Source organism: Python bivittatus, unplaced genomic scaffold (assembly GCF_059951505.1).
Source record: "Python bivittatus isolate LINGU-HERP-01145 unplaced genomic scaffold, Pbiv_v1 ctg000560_np1212, whole genome shotgun sequence".
Taxonomy (NCBI): Eukaryota; Metazoa; Chordata; class Lepidosauria; order Squamata; family Pythonidae; genus Python; species Python bivittatus.
In genome coordinates this window covers 1309393-1322949 of record NW_028277083.1, presented here as the reverse complement: position 1 = coordinate 1322949, position 13557 = coordinate 1309393, and the positions used below count along the sequence as shown (strand labels likewise).

Here is a 13557-nt window from a genome sequence, read left to right as displayed (position 1 = left end):
TTATTATATTTTTACTTTTTTTTCTTTTTCTGCACTTTTTAATATTTTTATTATTTTCTTATTTTTTGTAGTATTAGTTTTTATCTGTTTAACTACAGTGTTTAATAAAATTATTATATAAAAAAATGAATGTGGCTTTGGTTTGTTCTGGTCTTCCCTGGAAGAGGGCTTGAATGGTGGCAGGGATAAAGCCACCTATGAAGCTCTGGCAGGCCTCTAACTCCCATTGCTCTAATTAGCACGTGGCCTGTTTGTAATGCTTCCGGTCGTGAGAAAGGATGTATTTAAACTATTAACTTGGTAGTTGGTATGTTATGTGGTGGAATGTAGATTGAAGCCTGCTTTTAGCTAACCTCTAGGTCAGGTGGTTTTAGGACTTGAAGGATCTTTCAAGATGATCATAAGAAACTATCCATGGCCTTCTGAGAGGGTGGGGAAAGAGCGGGAAGAGGGTTCTATGCTTATGGATTGGGGAGGCATATAGTCCATCCTGGGCTCCATGGGGTAGAGTGTCTTAAGCTCCCTTTCACATATTGGCCTTTTCCCCTCACTGGTCAGTTATTTCTGGATGTAAATGATTCTGTTGAAGAAATCCACTTCTAATTAAATCAGGGCTGAGTCTGGTTTAATCATGTGCCCTGAGAGAGGACCAGTGGGTAGTTGATGTTTTGCATAGGTTGTGTGCCAAGGCCTTTTAGGACAAAGGACTAGGCAAAAAACCCCAGCCACTTTGGAAAATGTCCAGAGCGCGAGACTTATTTATTCAAGGCAGAAGCAGAAGGATTTTCTGCATCCTGTTTTATCTGTAGATGTGCCAACTGATAGGAATATAAAATGCTGCTTTATATTAAATGAAATATAATTCCCTTAATCCAGTGTTGTGGATGCTGCTTAATAGCTGGGGTCTTGGGGTTCAGGGAGGGCTCTTCCCAGCCGTAGTCTTTGGCGTGCAAGGCAGAAGTCCTGCTGCTGAGCTGCGGCTTTTTCTTAAACACAGAGACAGAAAGATTGATGTTCCGTAACTTTTCAGGCAGCTGGGATAGCCATAATCAAGCTATTGTCCAAGGCAGTCCTGGAAATGTTTATGAAATCAACACACAGACAGTCCAGGCAGAATGTTGGAAAACTGGTATGTAGCAGACCTGGCCAGAGATTGGCTACTGGGAGTCAGGGTGGTGGTGGCGGCCGCGGCAGCTTTCTTTCAATGTCTGTCTTCCGGAACCCAAGGCTTTCTCAAGTGGGATGGTAGCAAAATCCAGGGTGTGGCATTCTTGTAAATATGCAGTAATGGAAACGTTTGCATCCAGACTTACTCTGAAACATCTACCTTATAAAGACCTGGATCAAGTGAGGCAAAATTCTGATCATATTTGTGATTAAAATGTGTATCTTAGACAAATGAGCTGCAGTCGATCAGGTGATTAAGCCAGGGCATCAGTTGTTGCTTTTGTCTGGGATTGCCTTTGTAACTAGGGTTGTTGCAACCAGTGGAACTATGCAGTGGAAATTTCTATTTTCCAGAGATAGATAGAACCCCGTGAGGAGACTGTAGCAAAGATTTAAGTGGATCCAAATTTTCTTCAAATCATGTGCTGCTTCTCCTCTTTCCAGAATCCCCAGTTAAACCTTGATGTGCTTTTTTTCTTTTACGCTTTTCATGAGCCTATTTCAGAGTAGAGATGCATGGAGCATATGTGCAAGAGCGGCTTCCAGGGCTAGGGAATTTATTCCAATAAATTCCCAGTCTGTTCAGATCTCAAATTCCCCTTTCACATGCACAGATTGGGAGATTTCTGCTACGGTCTTGTATCCTGGGTGTTGTCCAGCTTTGCTTGGCTGTTAATCCCGTCTTGCTCAGCCCTTTACATTGCTTCCTCATCCATTAGACTTGTAAAGTGGGTTTTTACTATTCCTCATCTTATGGGTGCAGGAATGGCTGCCTATTCAAGCGCTGCAAAGAAAATGTGTTGCGAGGTACATTCCCACACAGAAATTGGCTGGTCTGTTTCATTCCCAGGTCACTACTTGTCATCCGTTAGGCTCGTCCTTGGGTTTTGTTGTAATATTTATGTGTGTACAGTGTAACAAGCTTAAAATGAGCCCTTGCTCTTCCCTTCCACAGCATTTGCTTTAATTGCTCAGCCCTCAGACCAATTTGGCTTTTGCTGCTGGAGATAAAGGGAACATCTGGGAGGGCCAAACGGAGGCCCCTGGGTTTTGGTGATGTAAGGATTTTTTGGAACTTTTTATTCTGAAACCTAGGAAGGTGCAGTCAGTCCTCTGTATTAAGGTTCAAGGAAACACGTGTCCCAGGCTGCAGCTGCAATCCTTACGGGCCTTCAACATTCACTGATTTGATTCATTGATAACAGCCCCTTGTTTTAGCTTGCCAGCTACTTGGCTCCCTAAAATGGTTCTGAAGAAATTAGATTTATGTATCTGAATGCCGGTGAAAAGAGTGACTCAAAGTGGAACAGAGATCTTTAAGTCTCGGTTAGCTGGACCGGGCTTTCAGTGAAATTCAATAAGAGCCTTCTCAGAAGAAGGTCTTGTCCTCTAGACTTGCCATTTCTGCGTCTGCCCGCCTTTGTCATCTGACTCATGAAAGAGCAACTGTTTGGGAGCCTTCCACTTATGGCAGCCCTGGGCAATTAGCATTTCTTGCATGGAATCGTTGATAAATCTGCAGGAAATGGAGGCAGTGGGAAGAGATTAGCTGCTTTTTCTGGAAAGCTCTGCAGTGTTTCCTGTCCTCTGGACATAATGACTGGAAATGAAAACTTGCACCTGTTTGTAAATGTGAATAAATATTTTTGCAGTTCAGAAGTCTTGTGTGTGTTTTTTCAGCAGGGTTCCTTTAAACAGATACACTAAGATAAAACCAACAAACAGAGAGTTTGGGTTTTCATTTTTTTAAATCAATGCACTGAGAAGATGGGATGAATAGTGACTTATTATTTTAATTTTGTGACTTAGTCGTGTTGATGCTGATCAGGAAACTTAATCTTCAAATTTTAAAAATAGTAATTAAAAAAATCAGGCTAGAATCCAGTTTATAATGAAACAGTGTGGTAATATGCATGGATGGGCAGCAGATAGAGCTGGATATTTAGGTGGATATTAAGTGTTTGAGAAGATCAGGAATGATTCTTAATTTCTAATTGTTTAACTTCAGCAGTAGCTGCAGCAGCAAGAAAGGGATTCCTTTGCCCTGTTGGAAATCATGCATCTAAATCTAGGATTTCTCTGTGAAACTACTCAACCAGTTTTGGCTCAGGATCCTTTAATGCTATGTGTATGCTATTTGCACCTGGTTCTGTTGGTGAATTTCTGAGTTGTAATTAAAAAAAAAAACCCAAGAAACAGAACCCTCGAAACTGAAGTTGCCCTCCCCTCGGTAACAGGGTGAGTGCTGGATTTAGATTTAATGTGGCTGTGAAGCTTCAGTGCGTGTACATCCTTTGCCTGCAGGTGCCAAACCAGCAACCTCTGTTGATCCATGGGGAGCCCCCGCAGCATCCTCAGCTGCCCAGCCTCTCCCAAAGAATGTAGATCCTTGGGCTCCTTCCCAGCCATCGTCCGTGGCAACCAAAGCAGCCATGGGCCCTTGGGGACCAGCACCAGTAAACAAGCCAATTTCTGCTTCTGGTAAGTAGCCCGCCTGCTTTCCGTTTCTTCTGAAGAAACCTGTTTTACTGGAGGCTAGGCCTAACTCTGAAGGCATGCTCTCTGGTGTGTATGCGGGCTACCCTTTTTCTTTGGCAAGGGACTGGACATTGGATAGAATCTTTTGTTTTCATACAGATGTAGTGTTTAGAAATGTAACAGCCCGGCTCAAATGACGGGAATGCTTTTTAAAAGGGATAGATGATGGTTCTCTCTTCTCAGTAAAGGAGAAGTTGTGGGTATTATAAGGCTTTCATTTTATTGTCCAGTCATTTCCTGGACATTTTCAGGGGCCTTACTAGGACAGAGGCATTCCTGTGTCATGGATCCTATCAGCTCCTCCGTCCATAAGGCCATGGCTAGCTTGGTCTGCTTCTTGCTTTGAGGGGTGGTTTTGTTTCTCGAAAGAAATCCAGTTTAATCTGTCTGGAGCCTCATTGGCTCATATGCAGGGAATTCACTCCTGAACTCTTGGGTGGGCTGAAGGCACACAGCACAAGTATCCTGCTGAAGCTAAGTAGGTTAGGTCATCCTGCAGGGGTGAGGAGCTGGTGGAAATATGGAAAGGCACAGATCCCAGCCTCTCCAGTCAGGGTGGCCAATGCTGAAGGATTCTGGGGAGGAGTTTTGCAGTGGGGTGAAACTGGTTATCTTGTCCTCCACTAGTGAGAGAGCATTAACACCCTGATTGTGGTATAAATAGAGGAAACAGCATTTTCTAGGATTATAGATGAGAGTCCTGGCCGTAGTGGCAACTAAGAAGAGGACATTCTTGTTTTGCACTGCAGGTAGTAAATCTTTCGACCTCTTCAGCAATTTGAATGGGACAATTAAAGATGACTTTTCTGAATTCGACAGCCTTCGAACATCTAACAAGCAAGGTATCTTTGAAATGAACACCATAGTAGGGTGCAGAAAAAGTGCTTGAACGCTTGATATGAAAGTGCTGCTGAAATACCTTAATACACTTCCCCAAATTAAAAAAAAAAAATCACAAGGGAGAACATTATTCCTGTGAACTTTGAGGCTTATGTAAATGAAATTATTTATGAAAGGCCAGTATTATCCAAAGGATTTCAAAATTCTCTTGCTTGACTATGTGTTGGACTGCTTGCTATTTTGATCATTTTAATCTGGGGGACCTTTGAAGCTGTTGACCCAAAGCCTAGAGACCACTGAAATTGTTACTGTGACTTTCAGCTGCAGAGAATTAGATCTTTCTTTTTTTCCCCTTCATGCTTCTCCATAACCCTAATCCCCGGCCCCCAGCCCAGGAACTCCTCTGCACACACCGGTGACATGAAGAGGGGTCACGCAATAAGAATGCTGAACGTGGCTTTTGTTTTGCGACTTTCAGTATTGATAGTTTGAAGTTCCAGTGAATTTTGTTCAATGCCTTTTGCCGTGAGGCATTCTTTCTGCACTACAACTGGTGTAACTATTGAGTAGTGGGAATTCAATCAGAATGTGGTTTTCCAGTGAGCTTGGACGTCAACACGTGCCCAAAATGCGGCCTGCTGCAGTGTGGCGGTGCCTTATTCCAGGTCAGACATACTTGGCAATCTTCTCCATATTGCCCCCTTTTAGTGGCAGCTGTGCTGGAGACCCGGGCAGATAAAGGACTTTCCCATCACCTCTTTCTGATTGCTGTAACTGAAGATGCTGAGAATTGATCCGGAGATATTCTGCCTGCAGAGAACTCCCTCTTTGCAGCGTTGGCTGTATTCCACCATCTTTCAAATACAGATTTCCCATCAATTCCTGCATCTTGGTGGCATCAACAAGTAAATTCAGTGCTGAACAAAACAAAACATAATCTGCCTTCATCTTGTACTTCATACTTTGGTGAAAGAGTTTGTGTGACCTGGCCAAGGCAGGTCAGATTCTGCTGTCTCTCTCTCTCTCTCTCTCAAAATAATCAGGCCCTCCAATTCTGGGGCAGGACTGAATGCAGAACTTTATAATGGTGATAGAATAGGGGGATCAAAAATCTGATGCTTCTGAATGTCTTCTCCATAGAGACAATTAATCCGTGTCTGTATCCAACAGCATTCTAAAGAAGGATACTAAGGTCAGTCTGTAGAAACTTTCTATTATCTTACCCTACAATTGCAATTCTAGTGTCCTAAACTTCTCCAAGATAGGTAGGATTCATGTCTGACCTGCTTTAGGTGCAAGATGCTTTAATGGGCTTGTTAAATGAAATACTTTGGGAACTTTTTAAAAGAATGACAACTGCAGACTTAAGACTCTTGTGGTTGAACGCAACAGTGTCCTTAGTGTCTGGGTCAGGTTAGGGTTTCAGTCCTAAATACCTCTCGTTGAAAAGAACACCACTGGGCTTCACGTCTATCTATGTGGGACTGCAGTCCCTTTCAATGAAGCAAAAAGATGAGTAAAGCAACCACATAATGTTTAAGGAAAACTTCTGGCATAATAGGGGATCTGCCTTTTTGAAATCCCATCTTTTTAAGGAGCTGTACTTTCTTTCCCCTGATCCAGGTTCTGCTTTGTCAGCTCAGAACAGTGGGACCACCAGCCCTGACCTCTTGGAGTCCCAGCCTGCTAACTCCTCTTCAAGTAAACAGAGTGCAGCTCGGAAAACCCCTGAGTCTTTCTTGGGCTCCAATGCTGCTTTGGTGAATCTGGATTCCTTGGTATCTAAGCCACCCCAACCAGCACCATCCCTCAATCCTTTCTTGGCTCCAGGTACATCTTCGTGCTGAGGGTGAAGTTGCTGTTTCTTTGAGAGTGGAATTGCAGTTCTTAAGGTGAAAAATGTGCACATCAGGCTTGATTAATGAGTCTGCTAACTTTAATGTCAGTGGTGTGGACTGGGTCATTTGAGTCAGCACAGTGGCTGATTTCACGAGCCTATTGGTAGCTTTGAAACAAGGGAATCAGAATATATCCCAGCTGTGTTTTAAGGAAATAAACATTCTGCATAGAAGAGGACAGGGTCCAGAAATGCAAAGTGTGTTCTTGGAGTCAGTTGAAGCATTGTTTTAGGGCAGTGGTCCCAAACATCATTCCTGGGACAGCTCTTTATTTTTTCCAGCATCTGCCCCCCCCAAAAAAAAATTCATCTTGTGCACTCACAGTCTTGTGATACACATCCATCTTGCCTATGTTAAGCTACTGTTCAGTGTGAATTAGGCTGATGAACTGTGCAGGAGTTCTACACATTCCAGTTACTTTTGCCCTCCCTGCTTCATTACAAGCTAGCCCTGAAACTTGGGGGGCAGAAAAGCAAGCAGTCGAAAGCTGCTGGGTGCTCCCTAAGAAAGCTTTTTAACTGAGTCTTGACTTGGGCATTTGATTGGATGCCAGGAGTACAGTGACCAGATGCCAACACCAGCAGCAGTGTAAAACTATAGCAGAGGTTATGGACTGGGGTCTTTTTCCTTCAAGGGGTCTGGAATATTGGTTAATAGTCCCCCCACTTCCAGCTTTGGTGGCTGAATGCTCTAGAGTCTCTGCTTAGTGGAAGGTTTGGGAGAATTGACTGGATGCTGTCTTTCGGAGGAAATGCTGGGATAACTCTGGGGCTCCAAAGCAGCGGGAGGACCTTGGTTCCATTTCCATCTGGGTGAACATCAGACAGCGTCCCTCTGTTGGGCTGCTAGTTAGCCTTGTGTTGAAGGTTTCTTGGAAAATGGTGCCTTTGCAGCAACTCATGGGGGCGTGGAGTCCCTACCTTATGCTTATGTAGATGTTTGCTTTCAGACTGGACTCTGTGAAGGTTGGACTGACTCTTCCCTCCCTTCTTCTCTGCTCCCAGGATCCGTGGCGTCAGTGGCTTCTCCTTCTGCAGCTGCAGTCAACCCCTTCCAAGTGAATCAGCCTCAGCCCCTTACTCTCAATCAGATGCGGGCCAGTCCCATCCTAGGGAGCAGCCTGTCCTTCAACGCTGTGCCGGCGGCGGGGCTGGAACCAGGACCTCTTCCTTCTGCAGCCCCTGTGGCCCTGGCCCCCATGCCAGCCATGGGCACGGTGACCTCTCTAACCAGGATGGGCCAGGGAGTGAGTGTGGGCATGGTGGGGTCCATGGCACAGCCTCTTCACCACACTGGGATCCCTCCCTCGGTTTCCCAGCCGGCAAACGCTACTAACCCTTTCCTCCTATAAAGCCTCACTTGGGAAAGGTTTGCAGAACATTGGAGGTTGGCTTGGGCTGAACCGTGAGCGCTGGAGACGTGGGTGGCTAGGCTGGCGGGCTGCTGTTGCATTCTTTGGGAGTTCCTTGTGCCCTTTGCCATTTAATGAGACCTGCCCTTTCGCTGGAGATGGTACTTTCTGTTTTGGCTCATGGCAGCCCTGCAGAAGGGCTTCGGTGTTCCTCACCAGTCAGGTTTCTACTCCCCTCCCCGCCCCCCCTTCCCTCCCCCCTTTTTGTTAAACATTTCAAGGTAATAGACTTTGCCATCTTAAATAGCCCCGTTGTCCCGTAGACCATAAGCTGCACTCCTAAGTGCTACAGCCCAAGCCAGTCCAAATCCCATGCGTGTAAAAATACATTTGAGACTCGAGAGTGCTAGTGAACATGTTTGCACATAACCACATACTCTTCTAGACTGTTGGTTCACCCATAGTCCTTATAATTCTTGGCGAAAGAGGCATCTGGCGTACCCAGACGTTTGTTTCTGTATATCCTTGCACACTAAAATGTTGTAGCGCAAAACTGTACCCCCCTTTTTTCCCCCTCCGAGGACTGGGTGGGAAGGGTTGGTGTGGACAGAACGAGCAAGCTTATCCAGAGCAGGAGAACAGGAGCAAGTTCTGTGAAGTCCTGCAAGTTTTTGTGAAACCCTTCAAGTGTGCTGTTTTGTATGCAGTGTTGAATTTCTACACTTACACGGACTGTCCACGACTTCTGTCTGAATGGCTGGCATGCTGCACTTGTGTTCAGGACTGGTTTTGGCTCTGTGCTTGTCTGATAGTGACTTCATTTGGAAATTATTATACATGCTCTTTTAATTTGACTTGCAATGCAAGTTTTAAAAAGTGTATGGTGGAAAATACTGAGGTAATATGGTGGGAACTGATTTTGGGTGACCTTTTGTTATTATGCAGTAATCCTTGTATACTTTTGCACTTTTAAGGATAGTACCGTTTTGGGTTTGAGTTGGCAAGGTCGGCATTCTGTTTCACTCTTGCTAATTTTTATAATGTTCTTATTTAACAGTCAATAGTTTTGATAGACTTATCAGGTTTAGTGGAAAAATTAAGATACCGTCTTTCTTTTCCAATTCTTTCTTTTTTGGTTTAATGTCTCTTATTTATATATAAATATTTTAGCTCTTGGTTTTCATAAAGAGAATTTTAAAGGGAATATTGACAAACCTTCTGCTTTTGAAAAAAGACATTTGTATTGAAAATTGAAATGCTCCTGTGACATAAATTTCAAGAGGAATATGGCTAAGATGACATTTAAGAGGAAAACACTACAGTTGCCTTTCCGTTTCCCTGTTTTATGAATACATCTTCCCCACTCTGTGTAGAAAAACTCCTGGAAACCTTGGACAGATAGAAGATCATGGAAAAATAAATGACTTCTTGTAATACTTTCAGCAACTTAAAAAACAAAACACTGCTGTATGAATGTTACTTCTACTTAACTAAATTCTTCTAACTAAAGATGCACTCCATGATGATAAGTGGCTCTGTTTACAGTCTTCACTGAAAAGTAAACTTTTGATTCTTTGGGCTCATTTTTTTCACTAAGCCATACTCAGGTTTAAGTGGTTACAAACTGCTTGAAAATTCTTTTCTTTTCAAATGGCAACTCTAAGAAAGCACACGTAAACATAACGTGTGTGCCCACATACAGATGTTCTCAGCAGAGCTCGATGAGGTCTCTTGATACTGGAGCCTCACTCTGTGCAGTAGAACATCTGTTGGGTGGCTTTTAATAATTTATTTTTAAAAGAAAGAAAGATCAATGTCAGGAGGACTCTGCTGGTTGGTAAAGTTTCTCAAAGGGTGGTGTGTGGCTTGAAGATGGCAAGAGGGGCCCAACTGCTGGTGACCTTGAGGGGAGATATCTGTGATACCCAGAATACCAATGTTACACACAGACATTGTGAGGTTAATTCAGACAAGCAACAGCTTTCCAATTGCTGCTGCCCCCATTTCTCATTGTATTTCCTTTAGCTTGCTGCAAAGTTGTGTTTGATACCTCACAACAGGTCATTTCACGCTGAGTAGCAGTGAACACCCTAGATTGGCCTTCTCCCACCCAGAACCTCTTCCAGCTTCTGTCCCTGTCCTATGTGGCCAGTGTGGTCTTTATAGTCCCTGGAGAATGTCTACTTGAAAAAGGGCTTCCTAATTTATTTTTGCCCAAGTGGAAAAAATCCTTATTTTCTGGAAGCTTGTACTATGGAGCTAAACCAGGTAAGGTATGCTAAATAAGTATTTTATCTGAAGTCAACAAAAAAAGTTTTTGACTCATGTTGATTTTTTCTTAAGTAGCCAAAGTTTTTTAAAACTCTTTTAAAAGAGCTTCAGTTAAACATGACATCTTCCTGGTAACGCTTTCTTTCAAATTAACATAGACTAACAACATTTACTGTACCTTCTTTTTGGCCTCCTACCCCTTCTTCCATGAAGTGATCTAAGCTTTGGAATGCTCCAAAAGGGACTTTTTTAAAATTAAAAAAATTCTTTTATTTGTTCAATTTCTACCCTGTCTTTCCTCTAGAAGCTTAATGTGACATACACAATACCCCTCCCCTTAATTCCAGCCCCTGCACAACCTAAGGGGGTAGGTCAGGCTGAGAGCACAGTTGGCCCCAAAGTCACCAGTGAACTTTCATGGCTGACGGTGGACTTAATTCTACCAGTCAGAGATCAACAAATCTGTCTTTCCTTCTTGCACTGAGTTTTGGAGCATGAGAAAAGATGACAGACAGACATGGGTAAATGGGTAAGGATTAGTGATAGGAGATGGAGTGGTCTGGTCACGCACACAGAGAAAGGGACAAGGATAAAATTCTAGGAACCAGATGGGCAATTCTCCAAGAACAGCCTTGTCTGGAAGCCCCCTAATTCAAGCAAAAGTATCACACCCATCCTATTTCTCTGCCTCCAACTATTTTTAATGCATATTTTGTATGATTATTGCTTAAACTGTGGAGGAATATCTAGTCTGTTTTGGTTTTTGTGGCAGAATCTTGCAAATGTAAGGAAACACTTCTAGAATGTTTGAAGCTATTTTCTAAAACATTGGGAGCAGGCTACTTTTGATCTGTGCTGTTGAACTTTACTGTACGGCTATAATTTATCATTTGTACCGTTGTATCATAACGTTCCCTTATTGCAGAAATGTGATGGTCACTCAGCCGTAGAAAGGTGGGGCTTGTCAGAATTCAGTGTCTTGTCAGAATTAAACACGTATTGCTTATATATTCCAGACTGTTGTGACTTTTCAAATGCTAGCTGAGATGTCCCTCATCTGGGGAAGGCATCTGTTTTTTGTTTTTTTTTAATTAACATCTCTGTGCCATTGGCACGCATGGCATGTGACGGGTTCCCCCCAGTGGACTTCCAATCCTGGAGGGTCATGGAGTGGGGAGGCTGGGATAAAATGGGAAGAAGGTGCAACTGGTTGAGGTATTCATACTTGGTTTGGTGGCTGAGGGGGTGGGCTGGAAGGCTCAGCAGGGAGGGGCAATGGGAAAGGCCTGGAAAACAAGGCAGAAGAGGCTGCAAAGGAGAGGGGATGGAAATGTGAAGGACCTTTGGGTTAGCTGGGCTCTGATCAGCTTGAGTTGTCTCCCTTTGGAGTTTAGCATGAGGTGAAACTGGTCTTTACCAGTAACGGGTCTCTGCACTTAACGTGTTGGATCATAACTCACATCACACGAGCTGGGTTGGCTGAGAATTATGGTGCTTGCAGTCCAGCACGTCTGGAAGACACTAATTTGGGGCAGGAGAGGTGATGATTTAAAGACATTGGTGGATGTCGCCATCCTTTAGAAGACCCCTTGTGCTGCTCTTCCCTGGTGGCCGTGGGGTGGGCCCGATTACCCGGGGAGGTTTCTCAGTCGCTTCGCCCTCTTGGCTGCTGTGCCCCTGGCCTTCCGGATGGGAGTTGGTTATTTGGGGGTGAGGACTCTGGTTTTGTTCAGCATCTGCTGATTCCTGGATGAAGTCTTCCTCAGAAAAACCTGTTCTGAATGTTTCACGGATGTTACAGCTGAAGTTTGTAAGAGCCACGATCTGTTTCACTGGATGGCTGGAGGGTTGTCTAGCACTAATCAGGTCCAGCCCTGCTCAGATTTTTTTGAGGTCAGCCAAAATCAATTAGATGCTGCCAACTGCTGTAGCACCCAGTAGGGTTGGCAGAGAAAAAAATGACCAGAGCGACGCAGACATTCTGCAGTCTTGTGAACGTGGTTGTTCTGGTCCCTTGAAGAACGGGGCTGCCTTCTCTCCCCATTGTATTTTGTTTTTTTGTTTTTTTCAAGATCAAGCCATCTGTTTGCTCCTAAACCTGACATAGCAGCAAATGTGCACCCCCCGAGTTCTGGCTCTCCCTGTTCTCCCAGCAGAACATTTTGTCACTTGTCCTCCTTGATTTGCACACAGCTTGTTTCTGAAATGTGTTTTATGCACTTTTGTAATAGTTCTTCCAATTCTCCTTTTGTGATAATTCTGCCTTTGATTTAACTCTTCATCAGTTCAGATACCAAATCAAGCCTTTGATCAGGCAGACTGTCTGCCTTTCTTTAAGTGGAAAACATACTTCATTTCGTCTGCAGCCAATGAGCGCAGTTAGATTAGCACTCTGGTGTTCAGCAAAACAATTTACTTTGGGAAGCTCAGTCGGCAGACATCACCATTAGTGTTGCAATTCTGTGTCTTAATCTGTTAATGACCTAGCTGGCCCAGATCTTACCATCATTTCATGGGGTGGGGACACGTAGGCTAGTGCTAGAAAACATGTTTAGTGTCCGGAAGACCTGGCAGAACCTTTGGTATCTCCTATTAGAGGATATCAAGTAGCAGGTAATGGGAGAAATTTTCTGAGTTTGATGTCATTGACTGTTGAGATGGAGAGGAAAGCCCACCTGAATTTGAAAGTGACCATTTCAGCTCATATATAGGAGAAAGGACAGTAACGCTCTGGTGGCATTTGAATCGAACCTCTGCAATTCCTTTGCTTCCTTTGGTTTCTCCGGTGGCTCAGGTAAGACTAGAAGAGCTGCAGCTCACACCCAAGCGTGTCTGGTTAGCCCCCTCTGTCCTATCCTGGATGGCCAGCTGCTTCAGACTCTCCTGTTCTTTTTCCCTTGCTAATGATGCCAGAAGAAAGGCAAAATTCACTGGGGCACCAAACTCCCGAGGTTGTAGGGGTGTGGAGGAAGTTGGGACGTTCTGGCATTCCTGAGCTGCTTTGTTCAGCAATGCTATGACTCTCTTCTTTGGATCCCTCCCCGGCATTGGGGAGGATACCTTTTGCTTGTTTTCCACCATGACTTACTGGATTTCCTGCAATAATCAGAAGTTCTTGAGATGTTCCGAAGCTGCCATTGTTACTTGGGTTTGACACACACACACACACACCCCATGGCATAAAACCCAGCACCTTGTTTTCAAAGAAGAAAAGCAGATGAAGCTGTCTCTGGTATCCAAGTCATGATGGTCATTCTCTGGTTGGTAGAATATAATTGCTTGGAGAGTAGCAGAGTGTAAAACAATCTCAGCATCCACTTTGCTGTGTTAAAATCTCTGGCGATCCCACTGTTCATTATCCTCTAAGCCTGCAGACCAGATAGAAGCTGGAATTTCCGGAAAAGATCAGTGTGATAACCATTATGAAAACAGGAAGTTACATGCACGTGAGGAAAATACTTGGTTAAAAGAGGGAAGATCTTGGCACCCAGC

At 44.0% G+C, this 13557-nt stretch overlaps 1 protein-coding gene across 4 annotated transcripts in view; it reads left to right on the top strand.

Moving 5' to 3' along the window:
• EPN2 (epsin 2) overlaps window positions 1-11073 on the top strand; it is a 29530-nt gene extending 18457 nt beyond the window's left edge. For 3 of the 4 annotated variants that reach the window (XM_088147909.1, XM_088147911.1, XM_088147910.1), the window contains exons 6-9: window positions 3472-3648; window positions 4455-4547; window positions 6169-6375; window positions 7448-11073. In XM_088147909.1, the coding sequence (XP_088004035.1) occupies window positions 3472-3648; window positions 4455-4547; window positions 6169-6375; window positions 7448-7794 (824 nt within the window). In that variant the 3' untranslated portion in view covers window positions 7795-11073. Of the gene's footprint in view, window positions 1-3471; window positions 3649-4454; window positions 4548-6168; window positions 6438-7447 lie in introns of all 4 variants that reach the window. The other variant, XM_088147912.1, reaches the window with a different exon arrangement.
• Window positions 11074-13557: the final 2484 nt, after the last annotated feature.